We start from the raw sequence: 25,562 nt of genomic DNA, 5'->3' as shown, positions 1-25,562 counted from the left end.
TATTGTCTGTTTGAGTTATGCTTTTATTACAATCAAGATGGTACGGGTGCTTTAAGAGTCACAAGTCTCTTCCTACCTTCTGGAAATATCAAAATGGTTTCGAGCGAGCCCTCGTGAGAGATAGCATCTGTAGCTTTTTTTTCTTGATGACCTCATTGAAAAGGTCATGCTATTTCTAGACGTATGTAGTTTGTCATTTTGCTCCGTCTGTCATTGTTAGAAACTGCTGCTAACAGGTGTGGATAAGAGTGCCCCAGAAGCTTTTTACATTTCTGTCAGCCTCTCTGTGTGTATCTGCGGCGTGGCTTCTATTACCATGGTAATGCACTAGGGCAGTAATTGTTGCAGCCCCTTTCGCGTGCGCACTCCCGCACGCACTCGAGAAATTAGAAACACACTCACATATAAAAGCACACGCACTCAAATCGTGCACACTCATAACTCTCCTTACTGTCTCTCAGGGATGTGCAAAAATAACTGAAGGTTTGAAATTGGGTTAAAGGGAAAAAACTGGGTTGAAGAGCGGTCCATTTTTAAATCTGTCAGCTTCAATTGAAATGTTGTCGAAAAAAAAAAGACTTTAAAAATACTACAGCCAGCCCAGCCAGACCCAAATGATCAGAACTAATGTTGCTGTGAACGCAGTGAAGGGAATTTTTCTGTTCCCTAGTGGTTATCGTAGCGTAGTGTGTGATGTGGTTAAAAAGGAAACGCATTTGTTAAGATGCAAAATGATCTGTGTCAAATTAAATGCAATTTCAAAGTGATTCCATCCAATCAGCTTGGTTATTTAGTCATTGCGCTTTTACATGGGAAAAAAAATAACAGCAGTTCTTTAAGTAGTCAGGGGATAGCTGATGTATTTTCTGTTAGTTCAAATGCATTAAACATCCATAAAGATGAGACAAACATTAATAACCTTTTTGTACCAAATGGTAAGCATATAGAGGCTCACAATATAAAGCTACGATGTGTCTGTTGTCAACACGGAGAGAAAAATAGAGAAAGTAATTGTGTTGTAGCAAGCAATCCCATCAGCTACTGGGCAGACATGTCAAAGCATAAAGACAAGGCTGAAAACTTGACTGGTTGTAGCCTGATGGAACAAGGCCGGAAAATGGCCGGGGACCGGGTGGCCCAGAAGGGAAGCGGGACAAACAGCTGATGTGGAGAGGCAAGCGGAGATGAACATTGACTTGTTTATTTATTTATTTATTTTACCTAGATTGGCAATGATAAAAGTGAGTGATGTTGATAAATACTCGCACCGCCAGTTTATCAGCAGCTGTCTGGCCTGGGGTTGCCGGCGGGCAGCATCCGAGGCTGATAACCTCTGAGGCCTGAGGCATGATGTAGGGAGGAGGAGGAGGAGGAGGAGGAAGAAGGGGGGTTGAGGGTAGAGGATGATGCAGCTGCTGGGTCTTGGCCAGCGTATAACCCTAAACCGGTCAGTTGATATTTTGCGTGTCCACCAGTATCAAACATTGTGAAGTAGGAAAACAAACAAACCTAATCTTCCATAAGCTTCACTGAGAGCCTGTAATGCTCATTACACAGCAGGAAATGCAATTGTTGGATGAATGAAAAACGGACACAACTTAGTTATTCTTAAATACATACCACCAGAGGCTAAAAGAAGTATATCACAACAAAAAAACAAGGTTTATTTGTCTATATACACTGACCATTTTAGGGGCATCTCAGACCGAAGCTTTACATTGTCAGACTTGGCACAGCTTTCTTCATTCTATAAGCCGCTCTCTGTCCGCCTCAGGTGGGCTTCGTCAGCCGTGCTTTCGAGGCGATCATTACCATGGTAACATAGCAGAGTTAACTGGATACTAAAGTGCACGATAGCATGGATCATTTTGGCATGTAACCTGGTATCACCTTGTTAGCAGTTGAACATGCTATCATTAGTATGTCACAGTTACCATGGTAACTAGGGGTGTAAGAAAAATATCGAGTATCGTGATATTACTTTTTGTGAAACTGTGTCTATTCTCAAAAGCACAGCATCGATTTTTTTTGGTTATTAATAGTTTACATGCAAAGATGAACTCGGTCAATACTAAATTTGCAAATATATGCGCCCTCTCAGTGTATGTGCCCTCTCAAAGTAGTGCTATGATGTTGGATGCTACAGGGGCTGTGATAAATGCAAATTTGATGCAAATGCAGATTTTATGCATGTGGTGGTGTGTTCTGTATACTATGACAGTTTTCCCACAATAAGATTTAATAAATTGCAATGTATAGTCTATATAGTATATTTTGAATCGCAACCCCTGTATCATGATACGTATCGTATCGCTAGATTCTTGCCAATACACAGCCCTAATGGTAACATGCTTATGCATGTCAGGACCTGTAGTTCGCGGTCTGAACATTTCATTTGTCTTTTTCTCTCTGCCATTGTTCAGCCTACTGTGTTCTGGGGGCAAAGGTGACATTTATATTTTATAATGCCATTATCTTTTGTGAATTGGACACTGAGACGGGGCAGATGGCGGTTGCATGTGATGCGCAATCCATTTTGCTATCAGTAAGTCACAATCCATTCTTTGTGCCCGATACTGTGTTTGTAAATCTAAGCCTTTGGCCCATTGCACATTTCAGTGCTTAGTGAAATGCATTGCATTTGTCAGTTTTTTTAAATAAATAGTGTATACGGCCTCTAATACAAACTCTTGTGGTTACTTTATAAATGTTAAACCCCTGAATTTTTTTACAATTTTTCATTCACAATCTTGGCTTAATTGAATTGTGTTGTAAAACGATACAATATAATAAGAAAAAACATGAAAAATCACAGAAGAAAAGAAGAAGAAGAAAATAAAAATCGTGCACTAAGAGAGGGCCCATGTGTGGGAGGCCGTGTGCATATGTGCAGGCTATGTGCCTGTGAGACTGTGTGCACCTGGAAAGCACTTGACAGATGGTTACTTCAGCTCGAGCTGAATGTTGTGCTCCTTTTTTTTCTCCGCGTTAAGCCTCTTTCATAGATTGAAAGTGTTTCGGTCAGCATTTTGATCAAGGTGGACTCTTTCAACCTTCTTCATAGTTTGCCGTGCATCTCTGGAGTATGTTTATCCTGCCCCGGCCATTTATTTTTTGTTTGATTCCGGCGAGCCGAGGGAGATCAGAGCTGTGAATTTCTCTGCTGCCTCCTCTGCTCCTTTTTTATTTTTTTGTTTGCCAGGAAGATTACAGAGCAGTGCATCAAAAATCATTATGTGCCACATTATATCAGTAAATCTGGAGCATAGATTTGGTGCTTAATCGGAGGCAGTAAGGATTATATATGGGAAAATGTGTCCCTGGAGCACAATAACCATTTCTCCATTGGCTCAAACCAGACCATTAGTTTAGACTATCACAGTACTAGTTAAGAGCTGAAACAGGCTGAGGTGAAAGTTCTTCTCCCCAACGTGTTGGAGCAGCCTCTCAAAGACTCAGACTACAAAGTCAGATAAGGCCAAAGCTATCGCCATAATAACACTATAAGTGCCACAAAAACACAAATGGCTTGGGCCTCCGTATTATATTGCTTTACATTTTTTCCTTCACCTTAAAAAAAGAGATCCTGAATTTCCGTTTGGGGATTAACCCTTTGAACCCTGCAGTAGATATAGTCTGCCAGTGACTACATTGGTATTTTTGCTTATTGTGATGTAGGGCTGGGCAGTGTATTGATATTATATCGTTATCATGATATGAGACTAGATATCGTCTTGGATAGTGTAATATTACATACGTGTCTTTTCCTGGTTTTAAAGGCTGCATTATAGTAAAGTGATCTAATTTCGGAAATTACCAGACTGTTCTATTATTTGCTTTTACCCACTTAGTCATTATATCCACATTACTGATGATGATTTATCAAAAAATCTCATTGTCTAAATATTTTTGTAAAAGCACCAATAATCAATCCTACGATATCGTTGCAATATTGATATCAAGGTATTTGGTCAAAAATATTGTGATATTTGATTCTCTCCATATCGCCTGGCCCTATTGGGATGTCATTTCTTGAAGTGTCTTCAAATGCTTCATTTCCCTTAAATCTGTACATCCTAAGCTAGAATGTTATGTCAGTCAATAAACCATAATAATAGATAAAAATATTGAAATTGATGTGATAAATTAAAACATTTTCACAAAATGTTACTAAATAAACTCACAAAACATATTGATCCAAATGTTACTTAATATAAAAACATGAACCAAATATTTCTTAACACTTCATAAGTTATTTGAACTATACCATTTTCAGATTCTGTTTTTTCAGATGCTCATTTTTATGAGCAGATCGAGTGCAAAGGCGTTTTGATAATTTGTTAGTTTCTACATGTAATGTAGCGTAATGACGTCATCATGAGTGTACAACGTGATGACACGAAAGATGGAAGCCGTAGCTTTCTGCTGCAAAAAGAATGAGTAATCTAGCTATTATGTTTTTTATTTCACATTGATTTAAACAGGATCATGCAAACAACGATCTCTTGTGGTCATTACGGGGCAATACTCTGGCACCACCATGATTTGTACCGCACGTAACATAACATAACATAACATAACATAACATAACATAATGATGTCATCATAAGCGTACACTGGATGACCCAAAAGAAAGAAGCCTTAGCTTTCCATCACATAAAGAATGAATGATCTAGCTACGATGGTTTTCTATTTAATATGGATTTAAACAGGATCATGCCAACAACGGGCTCCCGTAGCCGCCTGCAGGAGGTCCGTTTTTAAATGGTTAATGAGGTTCATCTTATCTTATAAATAAAACAGACTTTTCAATCATGTTTTACCAGCCTCAAATCAAATGACATGGTAGTACAAAGTTTTATTTCCAAGTTAAATGTCGAGCAAGGAAAATCAACACGTATGCTGCTGAGCAGATGTTTCAGAGCTCTGAGTTTAGGATAAGACTGGTTCTGCTGTTAAATGTTAGTGCATAAACACCATTTCATAAGTTCACTGCTTGATTTTTTCGTGTGCAAAAAAAGAAATAGTCCCTCACAGATTTTACACTGAGGCTGGCGTTGAAGTGTATTTCCCTGAGAAATTGTCCTCCTAAATTTAGCATGTACTCTCCGCAGCAGATGTTCGTGCCCTTTTTTGATGCCGTGGGTAATAATCCTTAATATTCTTGCTGTTTGAAACTAAATGAGGCTTTAATGCACTCTGATTCCATCTTCCAGCACTCATTAATTGTTTTTTTTTTCCTTTTTTTTTGAAAGTCCATAAATTATTTCTGTTGTTTTTTAGTTTTGCAAAGATGAACAGAAACTTTTATGGATGAAATTCTTTAATTCTGTGGGGGTCTGTTTTGATTAGAGCTTAAATTTGAAATGTCACACAACTGCTTTCTTTGCTTCGCCAAGAGTATTTTTGTCCCGGCAATACCTTCAGCATTTGTGACCCTGCTATAATACTAAAGTGTTTTTTGAAACTTGATTATGTGAATGTGTTTAAACCTGTTTAACAACAATGCGTCCTCGCTCCTTTGTATCGTCCCCATCGCAGGTGCTGCTCACTCGGTGCGTTTGAAGCCTCATTAAAGGTGTTGTGCAACGCATTTGAAGCCTCATCGCTAATCCTCTCCTCTCGCCCCTTTTCTTTTCCAGATGGTCACAAGAACAAAGAAAATATTTGTGGGTGGCTTGTCAGCCAATACAGTAGTGGAGGATGTGAAGCAGTATTTTGAACAGTTTGGGAAGGTAAGACTGCTTTTTTTATTATTATTATTATTATTATTATTATCATCACCCTGCATAGTGTTGTCACAACAACCAAATCTTCGATTCCACTGCGTGCTGTTGTTGGACGTTAGATTCTTTCAACAAAATGAAATTCATATCACCATTTGATCATGATACAATCAGTGTAGAGTGTAACAATTTAACAAATAAATACACAGATATACATTTATTGGATTTTTATTCATCCTTAAAATAAATAAATCCTGCACCGATAAAAAGTCTTAAAAAATTAACAGGAAGTACAGTTCAAGTGTAAACTTTTTTAATGCAGCAACAAATTGGTCAAAACTTAAACAGCAATTCAAATTTCAGTAGATTATGTATCTAGTATATAAACATAGAACTGAATTGAATATATCGGCCCCATTGTCACCGATATCCGATCCAGCTTCGGTGCATCTCTAAGTCTAAGTTTTGTGGTCGGGGCTGGTCGTTTGTTGGCATTAGCGGACTCTGTTTCTAACCGAACATTAGTTTCGGCTCAGGCGCGCATGACGTCACATCCGTTGGATTTTCCTGGGAAAAAACGGGCCCGGGTTCTTCAAATTAAAAGCAGTCTACAGGCCAATAGAGGAAACCCAGAAAGTCGCGGAACGTCTAATTTTTTTAGGTTAGGTTACAACCTGTTCACTCATTGGCAATAAACAACGATTTATACATGTAAAAGTTACATACAGTCCCTTTAAGAGTGAAAGATGTTAATCTGATAATGACACAATCGGTGTACAGCGCCACCTGTCTCTTTAGCAGTGTCCCTCTGGTTTAGACCACTCCAATCTTTACAGCAATCAGCAGGAATTTGAGCCTTTTAAAGAAGCCAGCAGCACCAGTTTCCTGACAGTAAGACAAATAAATCTCTATTGTGACAAGCAAACAAGTGAAGACATGGCAGTAGCTTCAAACCACCCACCACTGCCCGGTCAACAACATGCATTTTGCTCACAGAGCAAACAAGCAATGACAACCAGCTGCCATGACAAAACCCCGCTTTTGCAAAAAAACAAAATCTTATCTATGGTAGAATGACATTGGAGACAAATATAGAGGAATCGAAGTTATGGTTTATGATATTGTGGCAACACTATTCCAGTGTGGTCTGAATGGAAAAACAGCCAGTTCATTCAGCAGAGGCTCATATTCAGCTGTTTGTTCCTGTCTGCTGCAGCAGTTTCTGCATGCTGTTCCTCATGACCAATACCCCCAGCAGAGTGAGGCGCATATGCACACACCCTTTCACACAAGGACATGCATACGCTCCCTCTCGAGCGTGTGCATGCTCCGCACACACAAACACGGTTTGATACAGTGGCAGCATTTCACAGATAATGTCCCCACGCCGAGCGGAGATCCATTTCCCTCACGTCATATTCCACCATCAGTCAAGGTCACCTTCAGCTGATACAGTCCCCCCCTCCGTAACATCAGTACTTGACCTTGAGTTTAAACAATTTCACCGAGGATGGATTTTTCACGGGCACATAATGCGCTGTGTCCTGAAGGAGACAAAAGAGCTGTTGTAAATTAATAGAAACTGCTATTTTTTTTTTTTTTTTTTTAAGCTCAGAGACAATATGCAACCAGCTCTTCCCCAATAACTGTGTTATGACTGAAAGCGTGCAAGGTGAAGGACTTTGTTTTGCTCTTTTTATCTGCGGAAGTGGCATTAAAGACCTCGCCATTGGCCCGGTCGGCCGTTCCAAATAAAGATGCCTTATTTGCACAATAGAACGCGGCGAGCGAATGTTCAGCACGACTTCGCAATCAATGGATCTGAGAAAGGGCTCGAAATGATTTTCGACTTGATTGAATGACATAATTGACTTGATTATACAAAGTTTTTTCCCCCTCCTTGAGGAATCCTCAAACGCTTAGGAGGAAACAAACAAATCAGACTGATTGAGCGAGATCTTGCGCATGTTTCTGTGCGTGCTTTTATAGCCTACTTGTGCATGCTCGGATGTGTCTGCAGTGCCGCCACGCGCGAGTGTGTCGGCGATTAAGTGTATTTATGTGGGTGCGTGATTAGGGGTGTGTGTGTGAGCAGGTTTGAGTGTCTTCAGCAAAAAAAAAAAAAAAAGGAAATCAGAGGAGATATTGCGGGCTATGGCAGACGAGATGCAGAGGAAAAAAGACGTATCTCTGTTTTGTGTGTGTCTTTCCTTTCTGCCTTACACATCCCGGGATTTATTAAATAACCTGCCTGTCACTGCAACCTACCATTATCGCCACATACACACACACACACTCCGAGGACTTATCCACAGAAGGGAAAACCAATTAATTCAGTTTCCCCTCCATAGAATCTTGGTGGCAGTATGTGTGTCAGTCAGTCATCAGTCTGTCTGTCTGCCTGTGTGCATGTCAAGGGGGGCATTAGCCGGCATGGTCGCAGGGCAGCTTGTCATTTATATTTCTGGGAAGTATGTTTTGAAGCACTTATCAATCATCGCGCAACTACAGCTTAAGGCACCGGCAAATGTTCTTCCTCACTGGGAACAAGCTATTTCACTGATATGATTTTTTTGCAAGCGCTGTGTTTACGTGTGTGTGTGTGCGCTAGGCAGCGTAGGCCAATTAGCAGGATGTGGTCCGCAGAGATGGCGGCGGTTGGGAGGCAGTGGAGGGGAAACAGCTGGTGTGGCCACAATTGGGTCACAGGTTCTGTCTGTAACCTCCACACCTCCCCTCCCCGCCCGCCTCAGTCCCTCCCTTCTGTCTCCATTCTGTCAGGGGGAGAGGTGGCATTTGTTATGGGGAGAGGCTGACAGCTCTCATGCACATCAGTCTCACTGCCACTCTCCCAGCCGTCACCATTAGGAAAGAGCACACGCCCGAGACCTGGCGCAACTTCAGAGGAGCTCCTCTCTCACACGCCACACAGTTGTTGTTTTTTTTTTCCGTCGCCTACAGTACATGCCGAAAGGTGCGCGCGTTCGAAGCGATTGTGACAGTCATTTGAACGGAACTGAAGTGTGGTTCTGTTTGACTGATTCTAATGCATCTCAGATGGATCCCATTACCTGCCTAATAGTAGCCACATCCTGCCTTGCATTTTTTTCTCTCTTTCTCTTTCTCTCTCTCTCTCTCTCACTGCACCTTAGCCCTGCGAGCCAAATGAGACAATCTTATCAGCACTGCCTGGCCTCCCTTTTATATTCAAGGACTCTTAACTGGAGGCTGCTGCTATTTCTGTCTCGCAATAAAGTCAAATGAATCAGTGGGGCCGTTTGTGCTATTATGTGCTATTTGTGCAAACTTATAAATTGTGAGGAAAGACAGTGTTGGCCCCTTAGAGATCCCATTTTTGGTTTGTCCTCATTCGTAGGTCTCTCAAGTTGCCATTTTGTTGCTATTTTTATCTGATAATTTTGTTATGTTTGCGGTATCATTTCTAAGTATTTTGTTTTTAATACATTTACCTTCAGGCCTTTGTCTTTGTCTGTGGTTTGCATAACAAGCAGAACCCCCAAAATATCTGCTTACAGAGGTGACGGCAATGAACATTTTTCGTGGTGTTATTATGCATTTAGAGTTTTTATACACTTTGAATCCTTTAGAGACTGTGCTGGCTCTGAGGTCAAAGGTCAGGAGCAGGTAAAGAACAGCAGATGTGCTTGTAGGGATTCACTGTCAATGCAAAATATTACTTGTACGGTACCGTAGACAGACTGTTTGGGACACAGTAATCTCACTATCGACGCGTCCAGGCTATTTTTTCCCCTAAATTGTGAACAACAAACCCGGGTTGAATCTGGACGAGAGGTAGTTATCGGGAGGTGCCATTGATTTACATTATGATGCGTTCAGGCTCTATTCAGCAAAAAGTATTGGGTGAGTAGTGGGCAAAGTTAAATTCTAATGCTATCATGATGTGTTCAAATGTAATCTTGTAAAATGTAGTTTTTGGTGAGAAACTTGAATAAATCCAGTTGTTTGATGTTTTCACAGCAATATAAAATAGATAATAGAGAGGTAATTATGACCAGTTTAACTTCCTAACAAAAACCAGTATGCAAACGTTAATAAACGAGTGTATGGTGAAGTACATGGGATTTATAGTTTTTCTTCTGCTTTTTACCGTACCAAATTTGTATCGAGAATCATGGAATTTCACACCTACTAAATTTCTGGTAACATGACATGCCTAGTGTGGGCCAATGGGAACCGACAAAACGCTTAAAATGTATTTTTGCGGCACCAAAAGACGCGGTGAAAATATTTTGGTGCACCTAAACTATGTGCTAGTGCACCTAAAAAGTTAGGCACACCATTGAAACCATTGCAAAATCCCAGCCCAGTGTTGCCAACTGTTTTCCAATGAAAGTAGCTAGCAGCAGTAGCTCCAGAAGTCGCTAAATCTAGCAAGAACGTTGCTAAGTCAACAACACTGACAGTCCGTCCCTTCAGGCCTCCCTCCAAAACCACTCCTCCAAAATTATCATTATGAACCGGATTTTTTTTTTTTTTGTATTTATTGATTGTTGTCGGGATGTAAAGAGAATTTCAACAAATATAACAAAAAAAAAGATTTCTAAAATACATTACCTACCCTAGCTTTAAATAATAAAGTTGTCAGATAAGGTTTAATAAGGTAAAATGACTTATTTCCAGTGGGCCACACCGGTGCTTTGTGGAAATATTAATTGCATTGCGTGTTATGTTGATCCCTTAAGTATTCTTCTTCTTTTGTATGATGATGAATGCCCTCTTATTTTCCAATAAATCAAACACCTGTTTACAAAACACCTACCACTCCAAAATGTTCCACTGAGGCAAGAGCTTGATTAAAGATGGGAGTTGGTGTGATGACACCTTTGGATCTGACGTAGCAGCAGAGCCCTGCCCAGGCATGAAAAGGCCGTTAAAGGCGTAATTAGCTGCGGTGGCTAATGCTTCCTCATTGGTTTATTGTAATCAGCTTTTGAGTGCATCTCATAGTGGTCGTATTGGGCTAAGCTGAAACAACTCCTGCTCACTGACTCCGTCTCTGCACTCCTGTCCGTTGGCTGGGCTTCGCAGTGCCAGCCTGAAGCTGACTTTTAGTTTAATCAGAGCTACTTGCTTCCATGTCACTGGGCCGCCACAATCGGCCCTTTATGTCCAGGCTGTCCTGGTTCTCATGCTCCACTGGTCCACAGCCAGATCCTGGAGGTGGAGCTGAATGGGAGGAGGATGAGGAGGAGCTTAACCAGTTCACTGCCGCTGGGCTCAGGAGGGATAAAGGTAGACGCACAAAGGTCACTACTTAGACGAGCAAAGCAGGGTCCTAAGATGAGACAATTGCCTCAAAGTAGGGTGAAAAAGAGGGATGACACCTGTTGGAGGACATTGGAAGGATAGGGATAGGAGTGAGCCGATGGACGGAGAACATTTGTCACAGAGACCAGCCTACAGCAGCAGCGTGCTGTCCCTGTCGTGTTTCACCTCTGGCCAGGCCAGCATCTGCATACTTCTCTCATACTGTCACTGAGAGGAAGCAGATGAGAGGAAATTATAAAAGCATCCGAAAAAGATTCCTTGGTTCTGGGGCTTTGGTAATATCACGGCTGACATTTTGCGTGCCCTTAGATTTTATAAATGGCATAAAAATAACTGTGTGACCATCTGTAAAGATGGTTTGAATTAATTTTGCATACCTTCCCCTCCTAGTGGCCCTTAACAACATTGGAGATTTTCCGGTATTCCATGTAAAAGACACCCTTAATGACCCTTAATTAACAACATATTGTTGTACAATCTGTTTATTTTATACTTTTTCCTGAGGATAAGGGGCTTTTCACACCTTTTGATGGGGTTAGTTTTGGTGTCACATTGCAATTATGCAAGGGTGCTAAAGAACCATACGTGACATATATCTACGTCCTGTTGTCATCACCTAGAGCTGCGTCTCCTCCGATAATTGTAATCGATTGGTTTGTAGACGGCCTTCCTCGACCTCTCGTGTCCTCTTTCTGGTGTCGGAACTTTACTCGGGTCTTGAGGAGCTGCAGCATTTATTCAGAGACTAACTGAAACCTACACTGTACATGTACTACCACTTAACACTTAACTACTAATTTCTCCCCTTTCCCCGATCACCGACAGCTGTCTGATCTGAGCGCAGCCACCGTCACACTTTCTCTCGACCACACACTACGTACCCACTAAGCACTGAGTTATAGGAGCTTCCCTACTCTTATAACATAACGACAGCCTGCCAGAACTAGGAATGTCACAATACCAGAAATTTAGTAGTCAATACCAATACAATTGAAATTCCTCAATTCTCAATATCGATTCCATGCAATGGTAAAAAACAAAAGCAAAACAATGAATCCCATGTACTTCAACATACACTTCTTTATTACCATTTGCATACTGATTTTTGCAAATTTATTATCAATCCCTGATGATCCGCTTCAAGTTTCTCGCCAAAACCAACATTTTTTACAAGATTACATTTGACAACTTTATAATTAATGGATTTGTCGTTCACAATGTAGCATTATCAGGACAATTTTCTATCATCAATTTGATCCAGACTGAGACCGCCTCTTTTCGTTGGACCAAGGTTCAACGGTCCGAACTGTGGTCCAAGAGAGGTTTCACACCTGTAATTTTTGGTTCGGATCAAACTGAAAAGTCAGAAAGTCCGGACCAAATGAGGTAGTTGTGAAAGCACTCATAAAAGCAGGCACACATTTAATTGCAATAAATGGGTCAAAAGGATGCTGAAATAAATACATAATGATGCCCATTTGTAAAAAGTCTGAATTCATGCTTTGTCAGGTCTGTCCGCAAGACTACAAGCAAACAACTTTTGAAATGCTTGTTTTCTAAATGGAGTTTGGATCAATCAGTGCTAGGCTATGCTGTCATTGTAGCTGCTCCATCAATGCTCAACATAACTTCATTTAAGCATAAATACGGCTGTAACATTATTGTTTATACCATAGACAGTCAATGGTTTGTACACATAGATAGATATTAGTGAAATTATACAGTGTGCTTCTCAGAATTGTGCCCTTTCGCAGTATTCTAACGTTGTAAAGTTGCTTTTGTCTCATTAGAAACTTGGACCTGAGCTATTTTTAGTATCAGCCCTTACAAAATGCATCTAAATCACCGCGCAGAGATTACAAATCACCAATAATCATTGGTGTGACATTGATAACGTGCTTCTTGCGTTATCTATTTGATTGCAGAATTAAATTTTTACCTCGGATGACAATGCAATTAAGCTCTTACAGTGGCAACCTATTCACAGAGCTTATACTGGAAACTGTGAAGGTGCACTTTGGACTCGTATTGAAGTGATGCAAATACATGTTCATTGTCTGAAATGGTAAAGATGGATGACTAATGCAGGAAAAAAAAAAAAATACACTTTATATGCGCAAAAAGAACCTAATCAAAAGGCCACAGTCCTTCATCCCACTTCCTCAGCTAGTGCAGGTGCACATTTGCATGCCATTTACATGGCAGCTCGCAGTGACCACTACTACCCCGACGTTTCAGTGTCCATCATCCGCTGACATTCTGTGATTGTTTCCTCTCTGCCGCGACTCACCCAATCAGCTGAGGATATAGTCTGGTTCCAGTGATTATAAGGAGTGATCAGCGCGGCAATGATGGAGCATGTGCCTTGCAGTGGAGATTTAGCCAGAGGCTTCAATCTCATTGCAGTCACTTGTAGTTAGTGACTGAGACTATGGCAGTGAGAAGGGCAGAGCAATATAAATGAATTGGCTATGAATGTGGATACGGCTGCGGAGCTGCGGGGACATGCGGGAGGGGGGGAAAGGGCCAGTTAGACAAACTATTTCATATCCCCCCTGACCTTTATTTGCCCAGTGGCCCAGCAACATTTCCAATAGAGTAGCTTTTAAATGGCCACTGAAGAATTGAGCTGTACTATTCACATCTTTTTTTTTTAATATGTGTTTGTCTTTGTATGAGAGAGGGTGTGCGTTAATGCAAGTGTCTTTTACTTAAAGTATAAGACCTTTAACAAAACATTAAATAGATTTTTTTTTTTATTATTGCCGAACCTTTTTAGAAAAATACCTGTCAGACGGCCTCCTCCAACAACTAGATGCTGTGAAGCATAGGCGGCTCACAAAAGAGAGCTGTGGATCAGGGGGAGATTGACACCTTTCTGTAGGTGTGTAGTCTCATCTCCCAGCTGTCCCTCCTGAAATGGCTCCCTCGGGATAAGCCGGGATTGGCTTGATTGTGTTATCGGCGACTGATCGGGTCATTGAATGATGGAATTTTGAGCCCCTGTTCTGCTTAAAGAATGAAATGTTTAAAGAAGATTGACTGTGATTGGATCGGATCCAGCACCTGCTCAAAGGGTCAATCAGGTGAAGGCAGGAGGCGGCAATCTCGGCCGTGCTATTGTGACACGAATAGAGGGGGGGGAAATTAATGCGTGTGTTGGGGAAGGGGGTTGGTGGTCGATGGATATAGTAGTGGAGGGGGGGGGTGCCATTCAACAGGGAAGAGGTTGAAAAATGTCATCAGAGGAAGTGTCATGAGTAATTTGCAGCAGTCTCACCATCAAACCGGTGTGGAGGTGGACGCCTCCACCTTCACGCCTCACACCTCAGCCTTGCAAACTGCAATCTAGTCTTTAGGGAACGCCATGTGGGAGAACACTTCAGTAGGAATCGAGATTCAAAGAAAGGTTTATTTCCCAGATGGGTGGGAAATATGTATTGATATATGCTTCTGTATGTAAGATTGGCATGGAATAAAGGGTTCGTACGGTGGGAGCCTGGCCGAACATTACGGCAAGGGAGGTCCAGGGGAATGCTTTGACTAAACTACGTTTTTAGCATGTTTAGTTGGCACGAAATTGGCTCGAATCGTGAAGATAATTCTGAAATCATGTGAGAGCATGAAATGAAGCAGGCCCATGTGGTGTTTTACTGTAAACAGACACAAAAGTTATGTTTACATTTAGCGTTGCTCGCCAAAAAGGCATCCTTGAGGTCCAACAAACCTGTCGAGAGCATTTCCTTCCTCATAATAAAACAGGTCTCTCTTGAGAATAACCCAGAGTCTCAATGATGTTACCTGCATAAATAAAGGTTAAATCAAATATATACAGTGTATATACACACTTATATATAATCAAGCCAATTTTTAGTATTTAAATTTTTTACATTCATGTTCATTAGCTTGCAGTCTTCCACTTCCCTGCCTTTGCTGGCACATATATTCATATGTGGGGGTGTTACAGCCACCTGTATGTCAGTGGAACAGTGTGACACTAAATGGTAGGACTGTGTCACCGTGCTTGTGCGTACTCGTGCAACACAGGGACTCACTATAGAAAAACAGCTCCATAGCTCTACCAGAGGTCTAAAACTCCACAGAGACCCTTTTAAAAAGCTAATTTGAGTGTTCAGCGTGGTGACTCATACAACTGTACCTCGATTTATGCTACCATAATGTTACTTAGACCTAACATTTATAATACATAGTGGTTATTGAGGAATGATTTTCTTGTTCTTTTTTAAGTTTGATTCCATGTATTTGCCTCTCAAAACCGCTTCAAATATGAATGTATTGTACATGTTATTTTTCAGTTTAACCAGAAGTGTTTGAAAATGAAGAAATAATTATGACAATTCCACACAAATGTCTAATATTATAAAATGACGAAGTGATGACATTTTGGATGTAGACTGCAACTTGACTGGTTGGCGGAGGCATACCACCGCGAGGTTGTAATTTTAGTTCTGGAGGTGTCAAATGTGATAGCTCCTTATAGAAACTACTGTACTGATCCGTGGAATCAAATAAGGATTTTGGTGTAACCAACAGCAACTGTGGTGTTACAACAGGGTCACTACCAATAAATAACAGAAACTGTGAAAGTGCTACAACAAACATTTAATTGATATTTTCTTCTTCATAACTAACTTTTACTCAGCTTTTACTCCAGTCAAACCATGTCACTATTTGCTCTGACCTCATGGTGGTCAAGAGTCAACACTTCGGTTGTGATTGTGATTAGTTTACTAAAGCATCATAACCAACATATAACAACTATTTAGTCTCTTCCCTCATTAAAGAGGGATTGAAATGGGACACAACCAAACCAAGGCTGTTGGTTTGACCGCAAGAAAGACCAACTAGTTTGTGTGCAAGCCTCATTCAATCAGTGGGCTGGGAACGATAGGGTTAAATAGCTTCTTAATGGTTTTAAAACATTAACATGACATGAATAGTCCTCTAAATTCCTATTTCTCAGAAGATGGATGGATAGATGGAATGTGTTTCCTTGCTGTGGCTCAAGCGCGTGTTTTAAGTGCAGTGGAGACGGGGCATATTTGAGTTGCGGACCACAGAAGCCGACGCCGGCCTCTGAGTGACAGACCCTGTGTCTCTGCATGTCACGGCCAAATGAGAAACAAAATGATGGTGTCAAATTTCAGCTCTTATCTGATAGGCTTTTAAAGAGGACGCAAAGCTGCTTTTCAACCCAAATAACCCTTTTTCATCCTCATCAGACATTTTTCTTAACAGAGGGTTGTCAGTGCCCAACGTGCCCCCCCCCCACACACACACACCCTCTTCCCCCTGGAAACCAGTGAGCATGAACCATGACTCAGCACCACCTGGAGAACACGCAGTTGACACAGTACAGCCAAAATGATGACGATGCAGAATGGTCGCCGTACATCTGAGCTGACACACGCAGCTTGTTAAAGGTGTTTGTGTGATCCTCTGGATGGATTTATTTAAACAGCAAGGTGATGGCAAAAGAATGCTTGAGTTTAAACTGCTACTCCGACACTTTATTCACATTTGTATTCCATTTAGAGGTAAATTGTAAAAAGTAAATTCAATTTAGCCTTTTTTTTTCAAATGTTGACAACTTTGCCATCTCCAGTAGTGGATCCTGCAAAATGTATCCATAAACTTAGCTAAAGAAAAGTTGTAAAAAATACAAAGCAAGAGCTTTTCTACTGATTGTCAATTTTAGGGGTGTGATAAAATATCGATACACATGAGTATCGTGATATTATGTTTTGCGATACTATATCGATTCTCCAAAACGCTGTTTTGATTTTTTATTAACCTCTTCAAAATCAAACGGACCCGGCCGCTATTCTACCTTTCAGAGGTTGTAGTGGGCTCAGTTTTAAAGCTAGAGTGAAGATACTGGTATCATATGGAACTAGAAGACCCGAGGAATTGGTATTAACCATGTCATACTTGCATGTCGGGAAGGAGGATAAGTAACGCTCGAAACTTGCGCTATATTTTGTCCCTAAACAGTCTTGGAATTACATAAATTGGGTATGACTGGAAAGCTCAGACTCTTGTGGATCCAATGAGTCCAATTGTATTCATGTTTAATGATGTTAGTCCCCATAGTTTACTCAGATTTTATACATATGGTGGTGTGTCTTTGTACTATGAGTTTTCCTAATATTAGATTTGAAAAATGGTAATTAATAGCAATATATTGAATCGTTACCCGTGTATCATGATACGTATCGTATTGCCAGATTTTTGCCAATACGCAACCCTAGTCATTTGCAGTCTTGATAAACATGTAAAAAGTGAAAGATATACTGGCGAATGTTGGTTTTAGACTAAGTTCCTTCCATGGCCTCCCATACAGCAGCTATCAGATTTATTAATATCCTTTTCATATAGTTGCCTTTTGTGAAATGGAACTTTGAAAATGACCAGTTACATTGAAATAAAGCAGGAATAGCATACGTCGCCATCAGTGTGTGCGTTGATTGACTGGCATCCCACGACACTGACAGTATGTCTTTTTATACAGCACAATGGGAATTCAGTATAACTGTTGAAAAATCACTTTGAGTTGCCACACTGCCTTTGCTTCTTCAGCCACTTACTGCAGTGTGACCAGGACCACAGGCAGCTCCAGCTCATGCTATGAGTGCCTCCCACGCATCATCGCATAGCCTTCTTGAAATCACCGGGTAAAAGTTCTTACATGGAAATGTACACAATGTGCAGGGGTTTGATGTGAGGGGCTAATGAAGTCTCAAAGGTTTCACTTATCTGAAACGCTTACTGCTCACTCCTGTGTGTCTATGTGTGTCTGGATATCCTCAGGTCTGTTAGAGTGTTGGCTTATCTAGATGCAAGACCTAAAGTCATCTACTATCTTAAATGATATAGTTGTTAGAAATTGCTTGTTAGGTTTCATTTCGACACAACTGCAAAATCCGACATTGGTAGTGACAGTCTCATTACATCCTGTAATATTTAGCTGGGGCAGAGTAAGTAGGCCAAACAAAATGGGGTAATTGCAATGAAAAATGTAGTTTCAGCAAAAGATGTGAATGCACTGGTTCCATTTTTGTTTCCAACCTGTACTAGTGTCTTATCTCTTAGACAGCTCTTTTTAAAGAAGCTTTGTTGGCTTGTTCTTTTCTCTTTTCTCTCTATTTCATTTTTAGAACTGTGCTCCTTTTTGACAGATTTTTTTTTGGTATTGTTGAGACGACAGCCATGCTAGCAGCTCTGTGAGGCATTGCTAATGCTAATGTCTGCATGCTAAGTTCATGCTGTTGTGGACAAATTGTGTCCTACAGTTGTGGTGCTGGATACAAAGTCAGGGGATCACAAAAGTCATTAGGATTTATCATCTGGGGAATATCTGTTCCAAATATTGTAGCAATCCATTTGTCGGGTGCCAAGATTTTTAACCCAAAACCCAAAATGTTAATCTCATAGTGGCGTTTTAACGCCACATTTCCACATAGCTCTATGTTCATATGCAAGTCAACCAGAAGTTCATTCTTTCCTATGGGAACCTCCGTGATGTATTAGCAAAACTCCGCCTTCCATATTTTCCGTAATTTGCCTCGAGTACGTGTCACAGGAAGTTAGCATTTTATGCTAACAAGAAGTTAGCATTTTATGCTAACAAGAAGTTAGCATTTTATGCTATTTAATGCATTTTATTATAACTGATTGATGAATATAATACCGCTCCATATCCAAGTTCGACGGCAGTTTTGTGAGTTTCTTAAAAGACGTATAAACCACTATGCATTCACTCTATGTTACATAGCTAGCATGCTACCAATGTTAGCCAAATGTGCCATCGAACTTTTCTCTTAGAAAAAAATGTATAAATGTGACTCGTCTAGACTGGATGGCAAAAAAACAGACTCATATCTGCAGTAGTGTTTTTATATATCCATAAAGGGTTGCATTTCCTTGCGTTGAACAGTAGGGGGCGTAATCCGCATACTGTACGGATTTACGGACACAAAGCAAAACTGTGGAAATTACAACAGTGTAATTGCATACTATCCCATAGTTATCCAGAGATATTTCCGTCTGGACCAAATTGGCGGTGGTTAAAAATTGGAAAATGGCTTATACAGCTTTCTTGGGACAGACGCCAATGCATAATGGTTTGCACTCTGTGGGTGTTAATTCATTTGTCAATTTATAATGGCAAAATGCATACAGTAAAATGTCTCAGTCCTCATCTACTGTACATCGCAGAAAGAAACTACTGGCACACTATTTGCACAGCATTACAAAGAACATTTACTCGGATGTAAATTGACCACTGATTATGTGCCTGACATTATTGGTTAGAGTTTAAAATGAGTCCACTTATCCACCTATTTGCGTGTGTGTTTAGTTAATAGAGCTAATCAAAGTCCTCATTTGATCCGCAGGCACTGGAAACGACCAAAGATTCAGAAGGTGGCTGAAACATTATGCAGTGCAATTTGGAAATGTAATTCAAACTTGTACTCTTGGTCTGTAGCATTTTCTTATTAGGAAATATATTGGGCAGAATTTTGGTCTATTCTGATCATGAACTGTTTAAACAATTACCAGCGAGTTTTGAAAAGTAAAATAATAGCTCCCTTGCTGTTTCTTTCTAAAGCCTTTTTGTGATGATTGAAGGGAACATACTGTATGTCACCCTCAACAGAAGCTCATTTTTACTTGAGGCTGTACTGTATGGCAGTCAGCAACTTATAGGGGATCTACCTGGGGTAGAACAAAATGAACAAAGATGTTTGACAGTGTAATGCCAAGATTTATGTTACTGGTCGACTACATTTGAGGTATGAAATAACCTGTGCTCATGTTCTTACCCAACAGCATAGGGGGTGTTTTTTTAAGGTAATCATTTTTTAAGATATCTGCTTCTGTCCCAACAAGCATAGACTGCATGTAAGAGTCACAGTGACGTCACACATTGGTTTGTAGACTGACGTTTTGAAGCCTTGAGTTTGGCATTTTGTTCATTGTCATCTTGGTTTTTGGCCGTCGCCATCTTGTTTTTTTACAACCAGATGTAGCTTAGTACAACTGAACACTTGCATTTTTATGCAACCAAAACTCGTGTGTTTTCAATGAATTGAAAACACACTGTGAAAGGGTTACTGTTGTAAGACGAAAACACGGACAACCCCCAGACTGGACAATGCGGTAGTGCCCTAAAGCATCCCCTGCTTTATGGTCTATTTGACTCTAAATTGGGACCATAATGTACTAAATGAACATCATGCTGTATTGAAGAAGACTTGAAAGTAGCGATCGAGAACATAGACTCATGTTTACAAAGTTTACTGAGGTAATAAATCAAGTGAGAAGTAGGGTCATTTTCTCATAGACTTCTATACAATCAGACTTCTTTTTGCAACCAGAGGAGTCGCCCCCTGCTGGCTATTAGAAAGAATGCAGGTTTAAGGCACTTCCACATGGAGGAACTTCACTGGTGGAAACTAGGTAAAGTAATGGTATAATAAAATGAAAAAAAATAATAATAATAATGAAATCACCATTCATTCATTCATTCATTCATTACTGTGGGAGGAAACCGGAGATCCCGGAAAAAACCCACGCTAACACGGGGAGAACATGCAAACTCCACACAGAAGGGCCCCAAGCCAGTTTCGAACCTGCGACCCTCTCGCTGTGAGGCGACAGCGCGAACCACTGTGCAGCCCTGAAATCCCCATTTTTTCATTAAATTATCTATTTTTTAGACGGTACTAAAGCATGTTAAACCTTAAATACCTGACAAGAGCTATGTAGACGGAAAAAAGGAAATCCACAGAGAAGTGGATTTTGTTGTTTCTGTCACACCTTGTATCAGCAAATCAGTTTTAATCAACGGGAGGTGGTGGAGTTGTGAAGCCATTTTTGTGTAAATAACCCTGTTTGTGTTTCTACACTGGGGAGAGAGGGAGAACAGAAAGATACTGATGGAGATGAAGATAAGGGAGATGATGATGTAAATGTTAAATGTATCCTCCTTATTTTGCATCTTAAAAAAAACAACTAGCTGTACACATACTATGTATCACAAAGAAAATGTAAACCGGTGGAATATAAAATCATGATTCAAAGATAAGATACACTTAATGTAATGTCAACAGCACTCTACGGTGATTCTCAGAAAGAGGCGATCAGTAATTATTGAGACATTTCTCTGCTTGTTAAAACAGAAAGCACTTTGGGTTGTGGGCCGAGGTTAAGGTTGGCATTAGAGTGGCGCCTCTTGTAGTTGTGTTTTTATGTTTTCTACACGTGTGTCTACATACAGTCATTATGTTTTCCTTTGTTCCGCTGACCTCTGTGTTTGATTTACTCTAATTTATAAGCATCATCGTGCCCGTGTGCTTTCTAAATAGTGCGCTTTACTCCTAAGAAAGGAATAATGTAGCGAGTGAGCGGACGTGCATGCGATGCTGGAGAGTGACAACACATCCCCTATCTTTGCCGCCATGCCATGAATAATCTTTAGCTTATTTTCTGAAGTGGTATCTCAGGGTTCTGGTCGAATTGTCTAAAAGCTAAATAAATCTGCTTGATTGAACTAATGGCAGAGAGCCAAGATCTGGCACCAAGTCTCGTCTCTCGGCCTAATCTTTTTGTCACGGACACATTGACCAGGCTCACACACACAGACACACACACACACACACACACACACACATGCACCAAAGCTCCCTCCCAAGCCACTTCCTGATCGGGAAACTTTGAACCCAACATGTGGCCCATAAGTCCTATCCACAGGTAATTAGGTTTGATGGTTAGTTGAGCAGAAGCATGGATTTTTATCCTTCTTTTCCGCCTTGCCTGGAGCGTTGCCTCGACTTGTTTTTTGATAAGCCCACTGCCAGCCCAGCATCAGTCTCTTCCAGCTGAACACACATTGTAAAAGCCACCAAGGAGCACTCATCCCTTTTAAAGACGAATTACCCACTGAAATAAAATTATGTCGACTGAAAGGCGTGTGTCAGCCAGTACAAGACTGAATACACATTTCAATTCTGATTGAAAAAATTAACCTCCCCATATATATTGAATACCTGACTCCCTTGTGTGCGTATTTCTCCCTCTAGTGGTTTAGGGGAAGTCAGCTGTGTTGGATGTGTTTATGACGAACAGGAATATGTTAATGTTCCCTCTCACTGACACTCAGACCAACTGGAGGGAGTATTGCCCAAGCAGACATTGCATTTCATTGACCAAATTAGTGTCACTTAACATTTTGTCTGTGGTTTACCTTCTTTTCCCCAGTTCCCTTTTTCATCTCATGCCCCCTAAAATGCAGATCATTTGTTCAACTAAGAGGCACATCTTTCAACCTCGGACTATGTCATAGTGTAAGTGGTTTGCTGCTGGTACCATGCTGGGGGGTGGGGGGGAAGCCAGAATTACATTGGGAACAGCTTTGAGTTTCATTTGAATGTGATACGGAGTGAACACAAAATGGACAGGCGGTCTCACGCTCAAGTGACGGGTTGATTGCATCGAAGCATCTGCCAGCAAGTCTTCCAGCTGCCAACCTCGCTGTGTGAATGAGATGTGTGTATAAAAAGTTACCGTCAATAGGAAAAAAAAAAACAAGACTAACAGGAAATAGGAGCTGTCATTACGGCGGTGTTTCTCATTAACCTGCTCTCAATATTGTTGCTCGGTGACCATATATGCTAAAATCTGAATATAACATATTTGTAATGCTATAAGGATGCACACTGCATGCATCAGTTTGATTGATTTGTTTTTGACATGCTTGAAATTGGCACAGGCGTTTTCTGCACAAATATGTTGTGTGTGCATGCATTTTGAATTGAGTCAGTGTGCTGTTTTGTCGACAAAACAGACTTGGGGAAGTAAATGTCATTTTGACCATCTGCCTTGTGCAGTGCCTGCTTTGGCTCAAACCTTGTTTAATGTGGAAATGGTATGTGAAAAGAAGTGACATGCTGACACCATGATGATACATCTTAATAGGCACATGGAACACACACACACACACACACTCGACTTCGCTGAAAAAGAAAAATTCTGAAAGACACACACTGTTTCCATCCATTTATTCCAGAAAAGAAAAATGTTATCCAACCTGCTACAGCTATGATCACAAAGTGAATGCCGTGTTTTAGAATGTGGGATATATGATGTCCCATTTGCACATAAAACTAAATTAAAGGAACAGTGTGTAAGATTTGGGGGATCTATTGGCAGAAATGTAATATAATAATAATAATAGGGCTGTCAACATCAACGTGATAATAACACGTTAAACACAAAATCGTTTTAATGCCCACTAATTTCTTTAATGCATTAAACGCAGGACAGAGTCTTTCGGAGGGTGTAGCAGGCTCAATTTTAAAGTTAAACTGAAGATACTAGTATGTGAAACCAGAAAAACTAACCTGAAGAACCTAAGGCAATCCATTGGTAACAACCATGCCATACGAGCTCGCAAAGGAGGCTAAATAACGCTACAATTTACGCTAAATTTTGGCCTGGCAAAAACTGGAATGGCCATTTTCAAAGGGATCCCTTGACCTCTGACCTCAACATATTGAATGAAAATGGTTCTATAGGTACCCATGAGTCTCCCCTTTTACAGACATGCCCACTTTATTGATATTCACATGCAGTTTTGGGCCAGTCATGGTCAAGTCAGCACACTGACACACTGACATCTGTTTGTTGCCTGTTGGGGCTGCAGTTTGCCATTGTTATGATTTGAGCATATTTTTTATGCTAAATGCAGTACCTGTGAGGGTTTCTGAACAATATTTGTTATTGTTTTGTGTTGTTAATTAATTTCCAATAATAAATATATACATACATTTGCATAAAGCAAGCATATTTGCCCACTCCCATGTTGATAAGAGTATTAAAAAATTGACAAATCTCCCTTTATGTATACATTTAGAACAGATACAAAATGTGCAATTAATCATGGATTATAGTGCGATATCGATTGACAATCCTAATTAATAAGTATGTTTTCTTTAGTGTGTAATCACCTACCATCCGCAACCTCACTGCTAGATGTCGCCAAATTCCTACACACTGCACCTTTAAGTAAAAAAACTGAAAATGGAGGGAAGCAAGATTTTCATTATTGGAGCTGAATTCATTCTCAAAACGTATTGTTATCAAATTTGACAGAGATATGCAGTGCTTTTACCCAATTACCTTACCCGCCATGTTTGCCTATTTAAATCATGTAAGTGGTGTGTGTTTTCTTTTCCAGTCTCAGGAGCACTGGTTGGTAACAGCACACCAGTCATTTAAGCTGGTCCCAATACATAGTCCCAGACATGGCAGTGTTCCCTGATTGTCTTTGTCCAGCCAACCCAGCTACAGCTGTGTGCTGGTGGAGGTTGTGCGATGCCAGCGAGTGTGTGCACACACCTGAAATGCACATGTTAGAGCAGACATGCTCGAACACACTGGAGATGATGGCATTACCTGCACCACACAGCATATTATGTTACTTATTATGATCATTTATTTAAAATTTTAACAATCTCTAGATGCACTTTAATACAATATGCCTGAATGAAGGCATGAATAACTCTCTACACAGTAGAGCCCTGCGATACTGAATTTTGAGGCAGGTACCGGGATGTGATATTTTCAAAAATCTGACAAACAATATATTAGCCCAGGGTTAGGCAACCTTAGGCACATGTGCCACCATTGGCACATGGTAGCTTAACCAATGGCACACTAGCAATACGTGTGCAAGAGTGTTTTGGAAATGTTAAAGTGCCCTTTCATCTGCATGCTAAATTACCTCTTCCACAGTCATTGGCAGTACTGTGGCCTGTTATTCACGGTAGTTTGATCGATTTTTCCCCCCTCATCCTCATCCAAGAACCGCCGTACTCTGCCTCTGTTTGGCTAGTTCTCGTTGCTGCCTTCACAGAATTTGTTAAGTTTATTGCTGATGAAAAAGATTGGTGGAAGGTTGGTAGAGTTTATGATTTCAACTCATATGTGGGTGTTATCATAATGATGGCAGCCTTCTTAAATAGTGCTCTCATATATAATTACAATGTGCTGATTATGGGAGAAAATTGTTGCTATGCATGGAATAAATTAACAGATCTGTTTAGATATTTGAATTTTAATGCGGTGTCATAATTAAACTTATGTTAACCTTAATGTTGATATGGCACACTGATTATTGAAGATTTAAAAATAGCACTTCATATCAAAAGGTTGCCGACCTGTGTCTTAGCTTATATTATTTTTTGAATACATACAAAACATTAATTTTTTTATAAGGGTCCCTTGAATTTGTCTTTAAGCTTTAAGGATTTATTATATTTACTACACAGAAACACTCAAGGTGGTATTTGGGCATCTAAGTGTTGAATGTTAAAAGTGGGGGTTTGGACTTTTCAATATCAATAACAGTAATCTGTTCCTTGAAATTGTGTTGACAGTTAATTTGGAGTTTATGTCTCTTTATATATGCACTTTATCTGGGGCTTATCTTGGTCTTTCTTC

At 40.4% G+C, this 25,562-nt stretch overlaps 1 protein-coding gene across 14 annotated transcripts in view; it reads left to right on the top strand.

Moving 5' to 3' along the window:
- Positions 1 to 25,562, top strand: part of LOC119475931 (RNA-binding protein Musashi homolog 2) — a 331,608-nt gene that overhangs the window by 99,702 nt on the left and 206,344 nt on the right. For all 14 annotated transcript variants that reach the window (XM_037749069.1, XM_037749064.1, XM_037749067.1 and 11 more), the window contains one exon: positions 5,643 to 5,735. In XM_037749069.1, the coding sequence (XP_037604997.1) occupies positions 5,643 to 5,735 (93 nt within the window). The remainder of the gene's footprint in view (positions 1 to 5,642; positions 5,736 to 25,562) is intronic.

The sequence above is a fragment of the Sebastes umbrosus genome, chromosome 17 (genome assembly GCF_015220745.1).
Source record: "Sebastes umbrosus isolate fSebUmb1 chromosome 17, fSebUmb1.pri, whole genome shotgun sequence".
NCBI lineage: Eukaryota > Metazoa > Chordata > Actinopteri > Perciformes > Sebastidae > Sebastes > Sebastes umbrosus.
Note: the sequence above shows the minus strand (reverse complement) of the source record. Positions and strands in the feature narration are given on the sequence as shown.